At 40.7% G+C, this 20,318-nt stretch overlaps 1 protein-coding gene across 1 annotated transcript; it reads left to right on the forward strand.

The window, feature by feature from the left end:
- Positions 1–3,688: 3,688 nt before the first annotated feature.
- On the forward strand, positions 3,689–16,527 carry kmt5aa (lysine methyltransferase 5Aa). The gene is made up of 7 exons (XM_040158230.1): positions 3,689–3,941; positions 8,681–8,825; positions 9,029–9,308; positions 9,693–9,780; positions 10,978–11,037; positions 12,048–12,238; positions 12,896–16,527. Exons 1-7 carry the CDS (start codon positions 3,873–3,875, stop codon positions 13,104–13,106), a joined length of 1,044 nt encoding a protein of 347 aa, XP_040014164.1. The 5' UTR covers positions 3,689–3,872; the 3' UTR covers positions 13,107–16,527.
- Positions 16,528–20,318: the final 3,791 nt, after the last annotated feature.

Consider the following 20,318-nt stretch of genomic DNA (forward strand, 5'->3'; position numbering starts at 1 on the left):
AACATGCTTTGCCGATTTGTGAAGGGAAAAGAAATAAATCCAACCCCTGCAGCAAACAGACTTAAAGAAAAATAAAAAAAAATAAAATTTATATAGATATGAGTCTCTCGTCAAATGTTAAGGCGCTGCTACTTTTTATTTCACGAACTTAAATGACTAAACTGTAGGGATTCCAGCATGTGCAAAAAGTTTGGGTTAAAAAAAAATGATTATTCAGTTTTTATTTACAGATAATTCTCCTAAAAAGACGCTAGAACCGGCCATCATTCCAAGGAAGTACAGCAAAGGACAGAGCTATTGTTGTTTTTTGTTTGCTTCGTCAGTGCAGATGGAAATATAACATTGTTTATTGAGTTTAAATTTTCATTGTTAACTTTGGAAATGGAATTTTCTTGCTAAACATTTATAACATTTACAACTTTATCGTAAAGTATTAAAGTCAAGTAAAGTATTAGGTCTACCATTAAAGAAATTATTATAGGGCTAGCACATTAAAAATGCAGCGGTGTACATACCTTTTTTGGGGGGTATACTACCATTATTATGAATATTATTAGTTTTTTTTAATATTTTTAAATTTTCTATTATTGTTTTAATTAGTATTAGCTACAGTAGATGATGTAGTATATGTGCATGTAATTGCCCCTCAGAACAATAAGATACAACAGATTTTTAGGAGCGCTCTAATTTGGTATCACAACAATACACCATACGTCTTGTAATATGTTCTGCATTAAGGTATTACTTTAACCTGATGGGTCACATTTTCGCATTTTTTCTTTTCGTTCATGAATATTCCAGCTTTATTAGACATTACTTTCAGTGTGTACAGCATTACTAATATAATAAAGACTCCTCAGGTGTTATTATCCCAATTCAGTTTTTTATGTAAGAATTCACTGGATGGATAAATGTCATTCAAGACTTCAAGACTAAATTTTAAAATTCAACTCGATGGAATTGGATACAACAGATAATAATATATTTTTTTTTTAATTATTAAATTCCCTTGCCTCTTTGTCTCTGTATTCTTGTTTAACACATTTTTCTTTTTCAGCTTTTTTGGATAATATTCTGTCGGTAAAACATTTCCAATAAATTTATCAGTGAACTGATTGAAACCTAGATTACACAATAGGTCGAGGCGAGGAGGAATCATTACTGCGACCAATAACCCTTTTAATGTACATATTGGCCCGTGAGTGTTGTTTTCAAATAGTCTTCAAAAACAAATGGAGGAATTAATTCCATTTATATAGAAAATCTCTTCAGTGTATGAGGGACAGAAATGCTCTAAAAAACTTTGTTTTTTCTGGACTGGATCCTCATTTTTAGTTAATATATACTGATTATGGGGTGAGCATTTGTTTTTAAATGTGTTTCCTCATCTTGTATTGTACTGCTCCACATGAATGTTCTATGAAATTGTATAATTCCTGAAGTGTCTTTATCAGTTACACTTGAATTTTGCAAAATAAAATGGGAAAAACTACTCTGGACTTTTTTTGTAACAATGGACGTACCAATTAGGATTTAAAAAAAATATATGTCACCGGAAAAACTGCTTCATGTCAATGTGAAAAAAAAATCTTGAAATTGTGTGTTATGCAAAGCTGAATGGAAACATGTCAAATAATTTATCAGTAATTACAGTCTTGAGTCTGCTGTACATGATTAGGTCTGTGTCAGCTTTGTACATCTGGGCATTGCAGATTTTTTTATTTTTATTCTTTCGAGCAAAACTGATCAAACTCTGTCAAGTTGCGAGAGCAACAAGTGACCTGGTTTTCATGAGTGCATGTAAACGTGATATAGAAAAACATGAAGCTCCCAAATTGCAGTTATCTCGGAGACTGCACCGGATTTTTCCCCGCAATGTCTCTGTGTTTTGCTGCATTCATGTTACCCTTTGCCTTCACAAGCTGAACAGAGCCTACTGGAGAAACAACCCGATACCACCATGCTGATGTGCAGTGCAAGAGTGTTTAGTATGAAGGCTTAAAAGCTCAACTGTGGTCTCGTCAAACAATCGAATCCATTCTCCTCTGCTTCAAAATCTACTACATGCCCTGTATTAAATACTAGTCCAGAAGTCATGTGAGTTTCTTTCAAGCACTGAAGCACCGGTTGCTTTAAGCAGAGTATCTCCCTTCTCGACCATGTGTGTGTGTATGTGAGAGAGAGCGATAGAGCGTGTTTATGTTTGACGTTTTATATCTAAACCTGCAAAATGTAACGGCTAACTGGAGCATAATGTCTGCTGGACACTGGGAAGAGTACAGAGTTCAAATTGCTCAGAGTCATTTTGTGTCCTCTGTCCTCCAAGACTCTTCTAGTGATGAGTTTGGGAAGGGTCCTCACCAGCTTTCGATAAAGGAGGAAGCAGAAGCTAAAATAAAACAAGATTAAACTGGTATTCACATTCACTAGGATTCTTTGATTTAATTTTAGAATAGTTGACTCTGGACTCATGACTATTTCTGCAAACACATACTTTGACTTACTTATGTCACTTGCTGGTCAATTACCTGGAAGAGTATTTAATCAGTGTTAAGATAAGAGTAACTTTAAGGTTTGGAAAGGTTTAGAAAGGGAAATAAATTAGTAATTTATTGAAAAAGGTTTGAAAAGGTAAAATCCGGCGTTTTACAGCCATAAGCTGAACTCGATTTCTGTTAGAGAATTTGATATCAACTGAAGGCTAGCGTGATGTGACGTTTCATTTTTTAAAAATTACTTGCTATTTTTGCTGTCAGGTGTTTCATGCACTGAATATAAAATCTTAAAAACACACATACGAAGAAAACAGCAGCTATTAAAAAAAAAAAAAAATAAAAAACTGCAGCTGTAACACTCATTGCCTGTAGGTGGCGCCAGTGTGGCGGCCTTTCATTTTCTTTTCGCTGGTCTACATTGCTGCTGTTGCTTTCCTTGCCTACAGATGGCGCCGCTTGGCATGTCTAGAACTGACACTGACAATTTCTATGACAATGACTATTTGCACCTCTCTTTGATTTGCATGTATGTAGTATGTTTTTCCTATTTATCTCATTTTACTATATAAGTATGTAAACTAAATATACATATGGTATTTACAGTATACATTCATCTATTCATATAATCACATACAGTGATTACTAATACTTAACGTATTTCTAATTATGAGATGGAAAAAAGCCACATTGCCATGCCAGTGCCAGTGTTTCTTTACCGCACATTCAAAGATTCAAGATTCAAAGATTCAAAGATTCAAAGGCTTTACCGTCACATGCGGAGCTAAACATGTTGTCAACGCAATGAAACTCTGAGTTCGCTGTCTCTCTGCCCTGATGCCGTCACTTATTGTATCAAACGAGATTATACCAGAAACTAAGAGGTTAAAGAGAATTAAAAAAATAATGATAAATAAAAAATTAAATTAAATAAAAAAAGAAGATTGGTGTCATCTGAAGCAAATATGTGCAGACCTAGACAATATTTTTGTAAGGCGAGTATAAACAAACACAGATTATATACACATTATGTACAAATATATACAAACACGCATTCATATCCACACGCAGCAGACACACATCTGAATGTAAACACACCTCCGTTCACCTGCATACACACAGCACACGCATACTGAGGCGCCACCGCCGCCGGCCTGCAGAGGGCGACATTACCCCGCCCCTCGTCCTTCACTGACATGTAGAGAGAAATGGCGGAGCTGCGGGGCTGCGGAGGCTGCATCGGCTGAGCTGCTGGCAGTTTGAACGCAGCACACACACACGAGCACACGGGACCCGCGGACGGGGGGCCACCGCGTAGGGAGGGCGCTTCCGTAGGAGCACGGGCAAGGTTGGTCTCCGAACCGGCGGAGAACTTCACCTATGTTTTTTTACCCACGAAACGAGAAGCTAGAGCCGAGCGACGAGCCACGAAAACAAGTCATGAACGGGGTAAGTTTGCTTGTTATGGCATCGCCGAACATCGGTGAAGTAGCTCAATCGAAAGCCAGCTAAAGTGGATTATTACTCTATTTGAGAATGAGACTAACATGTCTATGTTTCCAACCTACGTTAAAGAAATTAATGCCACAGTTATTTCACGCTTTACTGTAAGTTAGTGTAGTTACAGTCGCTGCAAATGAGCCTTTTTTTTTGTTGGGAAGTGCTTTGCTAACATTAGCTAGTAATGAACGTTACATGTGTCCGCCTGCTGAGGACACAATAATAAAACAGTATTTCCTGAGCTTAGACGGCGCAAACAAACACATGGATGTGGCCTTTTTAAAAGAAGGGGTTGTGGTTCAAAAGCAGCTGTTTTAGCGTGTTTTAGTTCGGTCAGTAGATGAAGAGGCCTGTCTGCCTCTGCCTCGGCTCCGGATTTAAAGGGACTGACTGGAGAGTGGATGTGGGTGTGGAGCCAGCATGGTCCCCTCCTCCGTGCCCCTCCCACACCACCGGTGGATAATGCGTTCATCATGTACCGCATTTACGCACCGTTTCCAGGTTCTCGTACATTGCCCGACTATGTTTATTTTTATGTTTACTTTATTGGATTGGTTTTTCTTTTGTCATAACACAACCCACAAATAATGTTACAGCTCTGTGGCAAAAGGAAGCCCCCCCCCCAAAAAAAAGATAATATCGTCGCAGGTTGATGAGGTGGTGAGCGATGCCTGGTTTCCTCCAGACATGCCGCTTAGAATTGAGGCCAAACAGCTCAACCTTTGGTTTCATCAGACCAGAGACTCTTGTTTCTCACAGTCTGAGAGTCCTTTAGGTGCTTTTTTTTTTTTTTTTTTTGCAAACTCCAAGCGGCTTTCAAGTGTCTGTCACTGAAGAGAGGCTTCGATCTGGCCACTCTGCCATAAAGCCCAGAGCTGTGGTCGAAAAGTCAAAATAATTTCCTTTCCTGACCACTTTTCCTCGACATCGATGGAAAATGTCACGAGGTCAAAGAAAGATATGAAGGACAATTCATAAGGACTTAGGAAAGGACAACCACAGTGCTAAGAGAATCTGACTGCATTTATGCGTGACCACGTAATTATGCGACTGCGGGTGTTATTGACATGGGTCGCTTTTAAATGTTGCTGCTGCAAGGAATTGTGGGGCGGCATTATCTCCTGTCCTTTTGTCAAGGGTGGTCCAGTGTACCCTATGCTAAAGGAGATAAGAGAGGACGCATTGGAGCACCTTTGCTTAGCATTTAGAGAATTCCACCAGCTCTTAACGTGGCTGCCACTTAGATACTTAATTTCACTCAGTTAGGAACCTTCCTGAGCAAAAAAGACTTTTCGACCGCATCCCAGACCAGTGGAGCGCTGCAGTGATGGATGCCCTTCTGGAAGTTTCTCGCGTCTCCACGCAGGATCTCTGGAGCTCAGCCAGAATGACCGTCAGGTCAACTCTCTTACCAAAGCCCTTTCTCCCCTTATTGCTCAGTTTGGCCAGGCAGCCAGCTCTAGGAATAGTCCTGATTGTTCCAGACTTCTTCCATTGAAGAATTATGGAGGCCACTCTGCTCTTGGGAATCTTCAATGCAGCGGAAATTTTTTTTTGTAGCCTCCTCTGTAGGCAGTTCCTTTGACCTCATGGTTTGGTTTTTGCTCTGATTTCCACTGTCAGCTGTGAGACCTTTACATAGACAAGTGTGTGCCTTTCCAAATCATTTCCAATCAATTGACTTTACCACAGGTGGACTCCAGTCAAGTTGTAGAAACATCTCAAAGACCATCAAGAGAAATGGGAGACGTCTGAGCTAAATTTAAAGTGTCATAGGAAACGGTTCTGAATACTTATGTCCATGTGGTGATATTTCAGTTTTTCCTTTTTAATAAATGTGTAAAAATTTCTAAAATTCTGGTTTTGCTGTGCCACTATGCGATATTGAGTGTAGATTGATGAAAATGAAAAAATGAATTTAAAGGATTTAAGCATTAGGCTGCAACATAACAAAATGTGAAAAAGGTGAAGGGATCTGAATACTTTCTGAATGCACTATAAACGTACATACAACACAATCAGCCTTTTACACACTTACCCCAACAGCCCTTCTCCCCACATAACTCATTTACCACATACCGTTTAATGCCAAACCACTCGATGCCCCAGGGAAAAAGGCAGTCGGCGTCCAGCCAGCATGCTCCCCCTAACCCAGCTTGGCACTTCTTAGGACATCCGAAAGTAGAGTGTCCCGCTATTGTAAAACTCAAAGTATCTGAACACACGGCGCGCTCTGAGCACCACTGAAATATTCCAAACCTGTACCACCTTACGATAACTGTAACAGAGGAAGAGTGGTTACACACACTCTCACGGAGCATTTTATTACGTGATCCACACTAGTACCGGGTAGTTCCTCCCTCTGCTCTCAAAAAAGCCTCAGATCTTCGTGGCCTGGATTCAACAAGATGTTGGAAACTTTCCTCTGAGATTCTGGACCATGTTGACATGATTGCATCACATCATTTCTGCAGATTTGTCAGCTGCACGTTCATGCTGCCAATCTCCTGTTCTAACCACATCCCCAAAGGTGTTCTATTGGATTCAGATCTGTTATGATCATAAAACCACCTTGAGACGACCTTTGCTTTGTGACGTGGTCCAGTATCCTGCTGGAAGTAGCCATTAGATGGTGGTAAAATGTGGCTATAAACGGATGCACATGGTCAGCACCAACACTCAGATAGGCTGTGGCATTCAAACCATGGTTGACTGGTATTAAGGGGCCCAAAGTATGTCAAGAAAACATTCCCCACCATTACACCACCACCACCAGCCTGGACTGTTGACACAAGGCAGGTTGGGTCCATGGATTCATGCTGTTGATGCCAAGTTCTGACCCTACCGTCTGCTGCCTCAGCAGAAATCCAGATTCATCAGACCAGGCGAGGTTTTTTCCAGTCTTCAACTGGAAAATAATATACACAGTATTATAAATTTATATCAGTCACAGGGGACATGTAGCTGTAGAGTAAGTACTTTTGCCTTTTGATATTTTTGAGTACATTTGGCTGTTATTTCTTCTGTATAGTGTAAGATGCATTTGACCTGTAAGATCACTGTTTACACAGTGTGTAAGTGGCCTTTAAATAAGCCTCAGTTTAAAACCCCAGTGGAAAGATTGAAGTTAGGCATGTAAGGTTCTTTTAATTAGAAGTGTGTTGCATTTAATTTTACATTTCTAAATTTAAAACTCTGTCTCAAGACACAACAAAGTGAATGTAGCTGATGTACGACACAGTCAGAAGCAATCCAAATTCATCACTTTACAGTCTCAGTGATCAAAAGTTGATTCGGTTGATCTTTCAGGGCACGAAAATGTGACGGGTAAATTCAATTCTGAACATCACCGTAGAAAAACCTCATATAAAAAGCAGTGACAAAGGGATCAAACATAAAACCCAATGACAGAAGCAGCAGTGTAATAGCTAGATGAAAACAGGACATGTGTTAATGTATCTACATCACATACAGTGTCTGGGTGCTCATCACTTTTCGGATGTTGGCTGCACAGTAGAGGTTGGTCAACAAATGCTTTTGCCATCACCAGTTATGACTTTACTTTATTTTAACTGGAAAAATGGAGAGAAATCCTGAAAGCTGAAGCAGAAATCCAAATGGATTTAGGGGGTTACGAGTAGAATCAAACCTGTATTTTACATCAGTGGGTTCTAGTCATAGTATATTACATTTGAATCCATTTGAAATAGGTTTCATGTCAAAAACACGTCACTTTTCCAAATATTGACCCACCAACAAGTACTAGAAGCAGAAAAGCCTAGGAAAGTTATATTGGGGTTTAAAACTTTATTGAAACTATTGTATCTTGGCAATCACACCTGTCCTCCATTTGTGTTAGGCACAGTATGAACCGGTTCAACCAGTTCAAAACTCCATTACTCCAGTTGGCTAAAACATGGCCTTCTGTGACTCCTTTGTCCCACATGTAGCGATTTGGTTTAAGTTGGTCAAATGAATTGGTCCTGTCCTCTGTTAGGTAACTTTTGTCCTTTACTACGTGTTAGATTTTCTGTTTTTTGTAATACACGAATCTTTTCCAATCCACTGACAACTATATTTAGGATACTACTATCCGATATTAATGCAAAAACACCCTTCCAACTTGTTTCCACTGCCCCTAAGTGGCCAAAAAAAAAAAAAATCAGTTATTAGAGATTTAATTTTTAGTCTATGAATTGATGTCTCAACTACACCTGGAAAAATACACTGATACACATAGAAATGATCAGTTAATAAATATATTCCAGTTAGCAGAGATCCATCGTTGTGAAGCATCTATGTTCGGTGAAGGCCCACATGACGACGGGAGACAGGATAGGATCCCCCGGCGTCTCAACACTGTCGGTGGTGGAGTAAAGCCATTAGCTGGTTGACGGCAGAATTGCGAATGTAGTGACTTTGACGGCGTACGAAAGCAGAAATGTCAGCTTTTCTGTCACCTTTGGACAGAGGCCAGGCTAACTGATGCTTCACATTTAACAGACAGACATGAGAGTGGTGTCGGTCTTCTCATCGAACTCTCAGCAGGAAACTGAATAAGCATATTTCCCATAAAAAGTGACCTCTGAAGTGCGTAGTGCACAGCCAAGTTGCGCAGGGACCAAATGTTTGTGCATATGGGAAAACTTGAACTAAGGAGGTTTTTTTTTTCCTCTCCTCATTCACAGGATATTGTATGCAATTCAGTCACCGTATTCAGCTGCACCAGGTCCACATCACCAGGTCAGGATGAAAAGATGATCAAGCTGACACAGGAGGGGAGGTGCCCTCCAATAAGCTACCAGCAAACTGATGCTCAGAGGCAGGGAGAGGGTAAGTATCAGCTGCAGCTCTGCGGCCTGACGTCCAGCTGAGGAGAGTGGTTTTAGTCTGTTGTCACTCCACAGGAAAGCAAACAGAGCACCATTTATTTTTATATTTCAGCAGATTATGTAAGAGTAGGGGGTGAGGAGAACTAGAAACACGTGAATGATATACTCTTTTTTTAACATTCACCCTTTCCTCATTCGTCCCAGCTAGGAGAACAAATACCATCAGCGCTACGCCAAAAGACTCAAAGAGCCAGTGCTCCCCCTGCTGGCCGGATGAACAGCCGTCACCTCCGCAGCTCTACTGCGCTCAGACCTGCCTCCGTTCCCCTGCCGAACCCTCCCTGCCTCTCAGCAACGGGCTCTGTCACAGTCTTCTCCTCACCGGCAACAGCAGCGCTCTCCGCAGCCACCAGAGGAGGGAAGTCCGCCACCCGAGGAGAGAGGTCCGCCCCAAGGTCGAAGGAAAGAAACCAGCTCGAAGAATGTACGCACGCCCCCACTGCTGATGTGTATTTATGCCCCCGCCGCCATGGCACAATGTCGTCATGCCGGCATCTATGACTCTTTTGAACATGATAACCCAAGAATGATAGAGAGCAGGAACTTACGTACACTACAGGTTCTCATATGGAGTAGATGATCTGAGTAGATCTTGGTGCGCCTTTCTGCATACATTGGCATATTAATGAGGTAAAACAGATTATTAAAAAAACTACTGTTAGCATTCTTGTTGACAAACTACTCGCACCGAGATTCGCGTTCTTCTGTCATGGAGATCATGAAGGGACATAAAGCAGTCCAAGTGCCCCCTGTTAAATGAATGAAATTAACATAATTTTTGTTGTTGCATTCTCTTTTTCCACTAAAGTGCAGCCGGGAAAAACTCCCAAAACCGAAAAGTTACTGACTACTATCCAATACGACGAAGCTCAAGAAAAAGTAAAACAGTGCTGAAGGTAAGACGAAATCATTTTTCTTATATACGAAAGCATATTGTATGAATTTGGGAGAGCTGTTCAAAATATAGTTGGAACAGATGTTACTGTATTGGCTTGAACATACTTTTTTGTTTTGTTTTTTTTTTTTTGTTTTGAGGCACATGTGTGGAGGCAAGAGAGGAGCCAGAGTTTGATCTTCTCTCTCTGGCTCTTTCTTGGCGCCATTATTTCTGACACTTTTCATCCATACGACCGAATGCAACCCTATGGGTTTCTTCCAGGAGAGACCGTCTGAAAATGTGCGCCTGACCCTTATTTTTCCCAGTTCAACCGAGTGAAATTTCTGACAGATTTTATTACGTGTTTTATTGCCACCGAGGAAATAAAGTTCTGACGAGTGGAAACAAGTCGAAAGCGTCTCCAGACGTCTTTACTGCAGAAACAGACTGGGGTTGTGTCAAAGTATTTTTTATTTTTTTTTCCACCCTACTTTAACCTGAGCCCTCCCTAAGCCCAATAACGACAATCAGTCGTCTTTCGCGATGCCTGACCCGACCTTACCTCAGCTGGTGACATGTAACCATAACCTTCCCTGAGACTCCCTCGAAACACCGTTCAAAGGGGAAAAACACTTTGACCACGAGGTCAAGACAGAATCATCTGTCAGTCAGTCAAGAAAGAGCGATGGATGTCATAATGAGGAGCTGAAAAAGATCGTCTGAAAAATGCTAACAGCCAGAAAATATTATTCTGACCACTTCAATGAGCCTGACTAAAGAGTGTGTGAGTATGTCAGTGATTAAAAATAATGATGAATTGGCTGCACTTTTAAACCTGCGTGGACAACCTACACAAGTGTGGGATTTTTTTGTGTCATTTGAAGTTTTACATCTTTCACTTTTGTAGCAAAAGGCAAAGCTGCACGGATGGAAACTGACCTCATCCTTGGACTAATAGGATGTTGGGGATACTTTCCCAGTTGGCCCGATACAGACTTTATTGTCTTCAGTCTTTTTTCAGAAACAGGTGTTGGAAAAGGGATTTGTTTATAATCCAGGTTATTTTATATTCAGGCCAATACAGTACTCTGATTTTTGTGTGAAGTTCACATAGTGTGTGTGTGTCTGTGTGTGTCTGTGTGTGAGTGTGAGTGTGAGAGAGAAATCCTGTCTGCTGTTTTTCAGTAATGCCACCTCATGTTCATTTTGTTACCAGTGCGAACAAAAGAAGCTCATCGACGATCTCATCACAAAGGGAATAGAGGAAGGAATGGAGGTACACTGAGTTTTCTGCTTCCATCTCTAACATCTGAGGGTTCTTTCATAAAGCAGCACTAACCACTGAGCCCAGTTTATTTTCAGGAAACTCTTTTTAATAATGCAGGTTTAATTAAGTCTTGACTGTGGCAGCCATGGAAATGTCTCCCTCCAGACTAACCGTGTCCTGGTTAAGTAGGCTTCAGGCCAAGCCTTACCTCAGGCTTAGGAAGGGTATTTAATCAGTATACTTGGTACTTTATTTTATCAGGCACGGAACCAGTAATGGTGGAATTCATTACCTAGTACATATGTACACGTGCACTGGCAACAGACCCAGACAAAAAACATTTTATGTCCCATTAACAAATAATTAAAATGATTTAAAATCTTGCTTAAAAAAAAAAAAAAGGTAGCTAGGGTCCAATTTGATACTTTAAAGTCATGCCATGTTGCATCCTACATGTATCTCAATTTTAGCACTTAATGATACCGAGAAAATATCACAGTATTAAGGCTTAAATACAATCCCATGGCGACACGACTAAGGCAGAGCAGCGAACTGAGCCAAAAGAGGGGCCAACAATGACGGGTTCATCTCTACCTGTGTCATATTCTGACCATCGGCGGTCTCCAACGCGTCAGTTTTCTCTTACATAGTGTTGTCTGGATCTTGTAACGTGTAACATGTGCTGCCCCTTTACACCTCCTCCTTTGTGAGTCGACGTGATCTATGCTTCATGTGTGGCAGCTGGCTTATAAAGTCATGCACGTGCAGCTTCTTCAACCAGGCTGCAGTTGGTCCGATCACACTTGTGAAATTGGCTTTACATTGTCAAGCATTTCAGGCTTTTACAATAAACCCTGCTTTTCTGAAAATAAAACGGAGACACGATATAAACGAGCCTTTTCTATATAAAGATCAGCTGTGTAGTCCAGCAGTGTTCTACAGGTGTGCCGCAGCAAAGGGACAAACTTTTTTTCCCAGCTTGTAAGTCCTTACAGGGAACCTCTCCCACTTTTCTACAGGTGCAGTATATAGAAGGAAAGGGGAGAGCGGTGTTTGCCACGCGGTGTTTCCAGAAGGGCGAGTATGTGGTGGAGTACCACGGAGACCTGCTGCAGATCACCGACGCCAAAAAGAGGGAGGCCGAATACGCTCAAAACCCTGCCACTGGCTGCTACATGTACTACTTCCAGTACCTCTGCAAAACCTACTGGTAGGCTGAACCAATGCGTTTCCGCTTTGGCTTTTCATTACCTCAACATTTTAAACGTACGCCATTGAATTACTGGACTCAACTGTCTGGTTGTGGAAATTACAGAGATGTTTAGTAAGTACCAGGAATTCAAACGCAGACAAAGATGTGGCACTTAAATGGCTTCCACTGGTAAACGTTTAAATGTTGACAGCTGACATACAATGTTGACAAATCAAAATATTCTGTCAGTCAGACGGTTACAAAACCTCAGAAATAAAAAAACAGTTCTCTCAAAGGAGACCTTTATCTGTGGAGTTCATACTTCATGATAAAGACACCTGTCAAAAAAATGTCCTCAAAGTTTTTTGAAGCTGTTTCATATTGAGTTAACCAGGAACCAGTAAGCTAACAAAGAGTGACTAACTACTTTGACATGTCAAGTAAAAGTGTCCTGAAACATTTCTGACATTGTTTTAGTTTGCAGCTACTTTTTTTTTAACCTTTTTTAAAAAGTGCATAACATTTTTGGAAAAGAGCAGAAGAGGAACAACACGGGCTGCTCTAAGGTTTCAGGCCATTCAGCAGTACACTCACGAGTTGCTGTTTAGTTGATCATGTTGTGTTTCCCATGATAGAGGCCGACGTGAACGACGTCTTTGTTTTGTTTTTCAACAGTGTGGACGCCACAAAAGAGACTGGTCGAATGGGTAGGTTGATAAATCACAGTAAAAACGGAAACTGCCAAACCAAACTCCACGACATCAACGGCGTCCCTCACCTCATCCTCGTCGCCTCCCGGGACATAGACGAGGGCGAGGAGCTGCTGTATGACTATGGAGACCGCAGCAAAGCCTCCATCGCAGCTCACCCATGGCTCAAATACTGATCGAGGGGACCTCCAGAAAAGAAAAGGGAAACATACAGTAACGCTTGTGTTTCTCGTTTGCTAGTGTACAAAATGCCTTAGAAACAGAATGTGTACCCTATTGTTCCGATATTAAGGGTGCTGGATGGGTTTAGTAACTGTTAATTGGGCTGGGGGGGGGGGTTGATCGGGTACTTATCACATTTCAATTGAGGTAGGTCCATCTGCCTTGTCAGATGACATCTGTACTTTTATTTATATGCGTATATGAAACATTCTGGTTGTTTTGCAGCACATTTATTTTGTACATTTTTGTATTACCTATAGACCAGTGCTTCTACAGCATGCAGGTGGTAGTTAATGCTCTGCATTTTTATACTGCTTTTTCTTAATTAGTGGTTAGATACTTAGCAATACTTCTATTTATGGCCCCGGAGCCCTTTGGGATCAACAAGAATCACGAGATGCAAATTACAAACCCTTTTTTTTTTTTTTTTTTTTTAAAAGAACAACATATTCTGTCGGAGTGGAATTTAATTTCAGCCATTAAAACTGGCACCATCTGCCATTGTTTAGTGGGAGTGTAATAGTTTACCACATTCATGGTTCGGTCGGCGTTTTGGGTATTGATTTACAAAAAAAAAAACCCCTATTTGACACCGGATTGAAGTATTACACTTTTTAGAGTGTGACACAACACACAGACTTCGAAGATTACACAGGAATGCAGACATTACTCAAATGAGTAACTTCCCCGTTTTCATGCCTTTTTTTAGTCTTTAGTACAGAACGTATTTTTTAATATTTAAGATGCAAAATATATTTGAATTATGTCGTAAATGTTCAAATAATGCAGATAACTGCAGGTAATTTTATATTCTGTAACGTTTCTTTAAAGGCAAATGTATACGACGGTTTGTTATAAACAAATGAATGATACAGTAATATAAACAGACTCAAGAATTTAATAATTTAAATTTCTACAAGTTACATTATTATCCAGTCAGTGTTTTCAGCAGTCAAGTCTTGCTTTTGATTTCAGTTAAACATAAATTCTTCAACTGGTGACACTGCCTGTATTACTGCACTATGTAAATATATATTTATGCAATTGCTGTTGCAAAGTCAGGGGTTGGTTTAAAGAAATAGTTTAATAGACAATTTTTGCGAAATAAGCTTTAGTTTAATTAATTAATTTCCAGGTAGGAGGATTCGATGGTGAATTCTCCTGAGATTCAGTTTAACATACTTGTCAGTAATGGTCATTGTTGTGTTTGCCCCCGTGGTCCTGGGAAGGACTTCAGTCCCCTCACAGCCTTGCCGTTCTGTTCTGTGGCTGAATGACGTTTAGAGGAAAGGGAAAGAGGAAAAAATTAAGGTCTCAGTCCGAAAATCCAAATCCTCCAGTCGTCTGTTCGTTACACATGTGGGCAAACACAAAACCACTGACCAGGAACGCATGCGCTAAATGTTACAAGTCTTCTCTAATATGAACTGATTCAAACTTTTTATAAGCCTTTCGTCACAAAGCTACGACCAAATAATAATTTAAATAGGAAAAATACGCTCAGTGTTCGCTTTATTAGGTACACCTGTAATCTCTAATGCAAATCCGGTTCAACAGCTCAGCCATAAATTCAGCCTTTACAAAGGTACTGATGTTCAGTGTTTGTTGACAGTCAACACTGAGAGGTGTTAGCTTAACTACATGTTTATTGCTGAGGTTGTAGTTTGCAGTGGGGTTGAACTGCAGTACATCCAGAGGTGTCTCCTAATGTGTTGCCCACCCCCTTTACAAACGCGAGGGGGGAAGAACATTAGAAAAACATTTCAGCATGATGCAATCCAGTTCATCACCCCTGCAAACTACAACTTTTATAAAAAAACTTATAGCTGAATTATCACCTTTCTGACCGTATCAACAAAAACTCAACATTATAATCTATAATCGAAATGTAGAATTTATGGCAGACCAGTCGTACAAGGTTGCATGACGTTTTTTTTTTTTTGTCTTGCTTTTGTAACTTAAAGCTTGAAACAAACGAATCAAATGCTATACGTAGGTCTACCTGATGAAGCAGCCAGGGGGTGTAGTTTGAGCCTAGTGGTAACGAGCTGTTTTTTTTTCCTGTCTGCCACTGCGTGTTGGGCTTATTGAACGAAGCCAAGCTCACTCTTCCGGTGGGTGTATTATTATTATTATTATTATTACTATTAATTCGCTGGAGGAGAGCAGGGGCAGATTCATTGGAATATAGTCTTAACTTTTTTTATCAAGGGAAACTGCCCGAACGGTCCAGAAGTAAACGCATCCAATCTGGCATCTCTGGCCGGTAGGCAGGTTTTGTTGCCTCCGGACAGAGCCAGGTTTGCTGCCCCCCGTTTCCAGTAAGAAGCGATTTTCCCAAAATGTACAATTACTCCTTTAAAATCAAACCGGCTAAAGCATCTGCCGGAAAACCGCTTGTGAGCAGTATTTTGTCTCGAACATGTCACATAAATACCCTGTTCATGCACACGTGCACACGCCAGCGCAGTCTCTGCCACCATGGGTTCGGTGAGCTGTTACACTCCCGCTGTAATACTGTAGATCCGTGCAGATTTTCTACACATCTGTTCCTCACGCTGTTCACAACCAGACACTCGATGTGAAAAGTATTTAACAGCTGGACTACCGACAGGTCATGTGTGTTTTTGTAGCCAGAAGGTGCAAGAGTTCTGGCAGTGCTCCGGTCACTTACTTAAAATGTTGTTTAAAAATGTCAAGGTAACAGCCTCAAATGTCTTGTTTTTGTCCGACCAACGCTCCAAAACCCAAAGATTTTCAGTTTAACATGATATAAAACAGGGAAAAATATCAGCTCTTCTCATCTGAAAGGCTGGAACTAGAAAACATCTGACATTTTTCACTATTTATGCTTGAAAAATTATTGAAATGATTATTCGATTATCAAAATAGTAAGCGATTATATTTTTGTCTAATAATACAGAATCTAATATTCTCATTTATAGTATTTACATTGAATAATCATGCTACTTTGGTCGGACCGCTAGGTATAAATGATTGTACCACAGAAAAATGGCCACATTCAGTTCAGCAGTTGTGGTTTTGATCCTTGCCAGGCAACAGTGGAATCCTCTTCTATTTTGCCACCTTGGAGTGTTGAGAGCAGAATAAAAAATCCGTTTTGAAGGATAAGTCTGGTGATGTTACATATTTTTGTTACTGTCAACAAATCAAACACAAAAGACCCGAACCAACAATGTGTTAGTTGGTCTCCTGACACTAAAATTCCCTAAAACAGCTGATCACTGTAGTTTTCATCGAACAAAACGGGGGTAAACGGTACATTTGTCCGGGACTATTTTTAGTGACGGATTAATCCACATTTGGTGCTTTGGTGAGTATCTGGTGCAGCAGGATGGTGTGTGTGTGTGTGTGTGTGGGGGCTGAGTCAGAATAGACTACAGTGTGTGTTCATGGTGATGAAGGAACATGTCACCCAGTGCAACAGTGTGACTCACTGATGTGTTTTTAATAGAGCTCCACTGTTTCCTAAAACTGGCACAGAGGAAGAAGATATATCAGGCTTTGGACACAAACACACACACACACACACACACACACACACACACACACACACACACACACACACACACACACACACACACACACACACACACACACACACACACACACACACACACACCTTGATAGGAGATAACTCATTGCTGTCTGTGGTCTCTTCATGTGATTTGTTGACAGTCCAAATAATATTGAACATCACCAGAGTTCATCAGCATTTGTTCGGCAAAATCATTATTGAAAGTTCTTGGCAGGAGCATGATGAATTCAGATGTATCTGTGCCGGCACTATTTATTTATTTTTTGTGTCTCCCAATGAAGTAGCAGTTTAAAACGAATGTTTTAACAGTTTACACATGATATGCATTTTGTGCGCTTTTTCTAGCAGGATAACGCATTTAAATTAATTACGATGTACAGTACTTTCTCTTCTCGTAAGTGCTGTTTGTATTATTGCTAATATTTAATAGTTTTTTTTTTTTTTAAATTATGAATCTGGTGTAATTATTTCATGGGATCTTGGGGGCTCTGTCTAAAAGGAACAGGTTAAATTTTAGGGACATACTTATTTGCTTTCTTGTTGACAGTAGATGAGAAGATTATCTCTTTGAGACTCCTGAATTTCTTTCTTTTTTTAAACTTACTTGTAGCAGCTTTGTTTCAAACTTAAAAACTAACTCGGGAACCTGACCAAATGTCATCCATCCTCTTTTGATACATCTCTTTGGCTGCGTCGAGGAGATTTTTCCACGAAAGTGTTTGAAAAATCGTTGAAGGACGACAGCCCCGGTTCCTAAAAGTTTCCCAAATATTCAGTATATTATTGAATTCCAGGTTTGATTTGACTCCACGTTTCTTAATTTCATTCAAATACTAAGGAAACAGTATCATCAGTGCTAATACAAAGAGCCCATGTGAGAAAGTAAGTTCCAGGAAAAATACTGTGTGTAAAACATACAAATACATTTGGACCCTCCTTCCCAACACTTCCCCCGCCACCTCTAACAGTAGCATTGTGTTACAAGTGTGAAATGTTTTCATATGAGCCTTTCTTAAATAAATGTTAAATTTTGGATTATTCCATTTTTATGTAGAACTAATGCAATAATACCTGAGGGGCAAAACTGACCTGTTAGCCATTTTAGGACTTAATAGATCTTTGCTGTTGTAGCGTTGAATAAATCTTAATGCTGGGGTTTAGGCATCGATGAATAAAGATGTAATATGCAAGTAACAGGAGTGGCCATCTGATTTGTTCTTACATTACCTTTACAAGTGTTAAATTGTTTTGAATGAGTGCAAAATCCACCAGACACATTTTAAAGATCACGGTGTAACTCAAGCATCATTTCATTTTGTCATTGTTGTACCCAAGGGATGGATAGTGGGATAAAACATGCTAAATTATTATACACTCACCGAGCACTTTATTAGGAACACCTGTACACCTGCTTATTCGTGCAGTTATCCAATCGGCCAATCATGTGGCGGCAATGCAGTTCATAAAATCATGGAGATACAGGTCAAGAGCTTCAGTTAATGTTCACTGTTAACATCAGAATGGGGTGAAAATGTGATCTCTGACCGCGGCAGGATCGTTGGCGCCAGACGGGCTGGTTTGAGTTTATCTGAAACTGCTGATCTCCTGGGATTTTCAAGCACAACAGTCTCTGGAGTTCTTACTCAGACCAGTGGAAAAAACATAAAACCTCCAGTGAGCAGCAGTTCTGTGGACAGAAACGCCTTGTTGATGAGAGAGGTCAGAGGAGACCGGCCGGGCCGGTTGGAGCTGAAAGAAAGGCTGCGGTGACTCAGGTAACCGCTCTTTACAACTGTGGTGAGCAAAACAGCAGCTCAGGATGAACAACACGTCCAACCTTGAGGTGGATGAACTACAACAGCAGAAGACCAGGTCAGGTTCCACTCCTGCTCAGCCAAGAGAAGAAATCTGAGGCTGCAGTGGACACAGGCTCACCAGAACTGGGGAGTTGAAGACTGGAAACACGTAGCCTGGTCTGATGAATATGGATTTCTGCTGAGAAAGCAGACGGTAGGGTCAGAACTTGGCATCAACAGCATGGATCCATGGACCCAACCTGCCTTGTGTCAACAGTCCAGGCTGGTGGTGTTGGTGTAATGGTGGGGAATGTTTTTTTGGCACACTTTGGGCCCCTTAACACCAGTCTTTCATGGTTTGAATGCCACAGCCTATCTGAGTGTTGGTGCTGACCATGTGCATCAGGTTTATGGCCACATTTTACCACCTTCTAATGGCTACTTCCAGCAGGATACTGGACCACGTCACAAAGCAAAGGCCGTCTCAAGGTGGTTTTATGAACATAACAGATCCGAGTCCAGTAGAACACCTTTGGGGATGTGGTTAGAACAGGAGATTGGCAGCATGAACGTGCAGCTGACAAATCTGCAGAAATGATGTGATGTAATCATGTCAACATGGTCCAGAATCTCAGAGGAACGTTTCCAACATCTTGTTGAATCCAGGCCACGAAGATCTGAGGCTGTTTTGAGAGCAAAAGGGAGGAACTACCCAGTACTAGTGTGGTGTTCCTAATAAAGTGCTCAGGGTGGGTAAAAAAACTACAGCCATCAGAGTACCTCAACCTCCGTTGGTCTGATTTTGACCTTTTGTTTTTTTTTCACCTGTCACTTGCGATTCCCAAAAGTCATTAACGTTCAAAGAAAGGCTCATTTTAATTCGTTTGTTTTTTCACTTCTAAAATCAACAAAATATGTAATTTGCCCGAACCTTTGAATAAAAAACGTATATTTTAGAACCTTTACAACACGAAAACGAGATGAAATTAGTTTTATGTGTGAATTAACGACACACGTGGCATTTTGTTAAGCGACCATGGTATGAGCGGGGTAATACCCTCCAAGTTGGTGTGTTTAACGGTTCTGACAGGATGATGCAGAGGGAAACGTGCCGTCGAGTTGGGGAACGCAGCTTTATCTCTTACACGTCGTCTCTGACATAACATATTAAAAAAAAAAAAAAAAACAGACAAACGCTCCAAACATTACAGAGATTTTATTATTGAGGAGACACGTTTGAATAAAATCCAGTTTATTTCATAAAGCACTGTTCCATTTGTTATATATTTTAAATATCCATTTTAATTGGGTTCATAGAAGACTCAAGGAAACACATGGGCGATGGTGATCAACACTGACTTAAATAACCGAAGAACCAGAGAGAGCATTTGCCTTTTTTTAAAAATGTATTTCCCTTTAAACGTTTCATTATTTTTAATTCCTCGTGTGTAAATCGTCCGGATCCCTTTGACCCCCAGACTTAGTCTGGAACGTGATACTCTAACGCGACGAGTATCACGATCCTCGTCGTGGCGTTTCACATTCATTCGTTCCACCTCGCTGGGTGAACACAAATGAAGACGAAGCGCCGCTACTGTTAAAACACAACCGGTCCCACCGGAGCCGTTCGCGGCCTCTCGGGCGTGAAAACACCAGTCAGTGTTAAGTGTGAAGGCGAGCCAGAAACGCAGAAGCATCAACCATCGATTAGCATTTAAAAACACACTCGGCACTTCAGCTTGAATGACTTTGTTTTAACCATTTTTGGAACCAGGCTGGAGCTTTTTCTGATGCTCTTACTTTCACAGCAA

Source organism: Xiphias gladius, chromosome 20 (genome assembly GCF_016859285.1).
Source record: "Xiphias gladius isolate SHS-SW01 ecotype Sanya breed wild chromosome 20, ASM1685928v1, whole genome shotgun sequence".
In the NCBI taxonomy this organism is placed as follows: Eukaryota; Metazoa; Chordata; class Actinopteri; order Istiophoriformes; family Xiphiidae; genus Xiphias; species Xiphias gladius.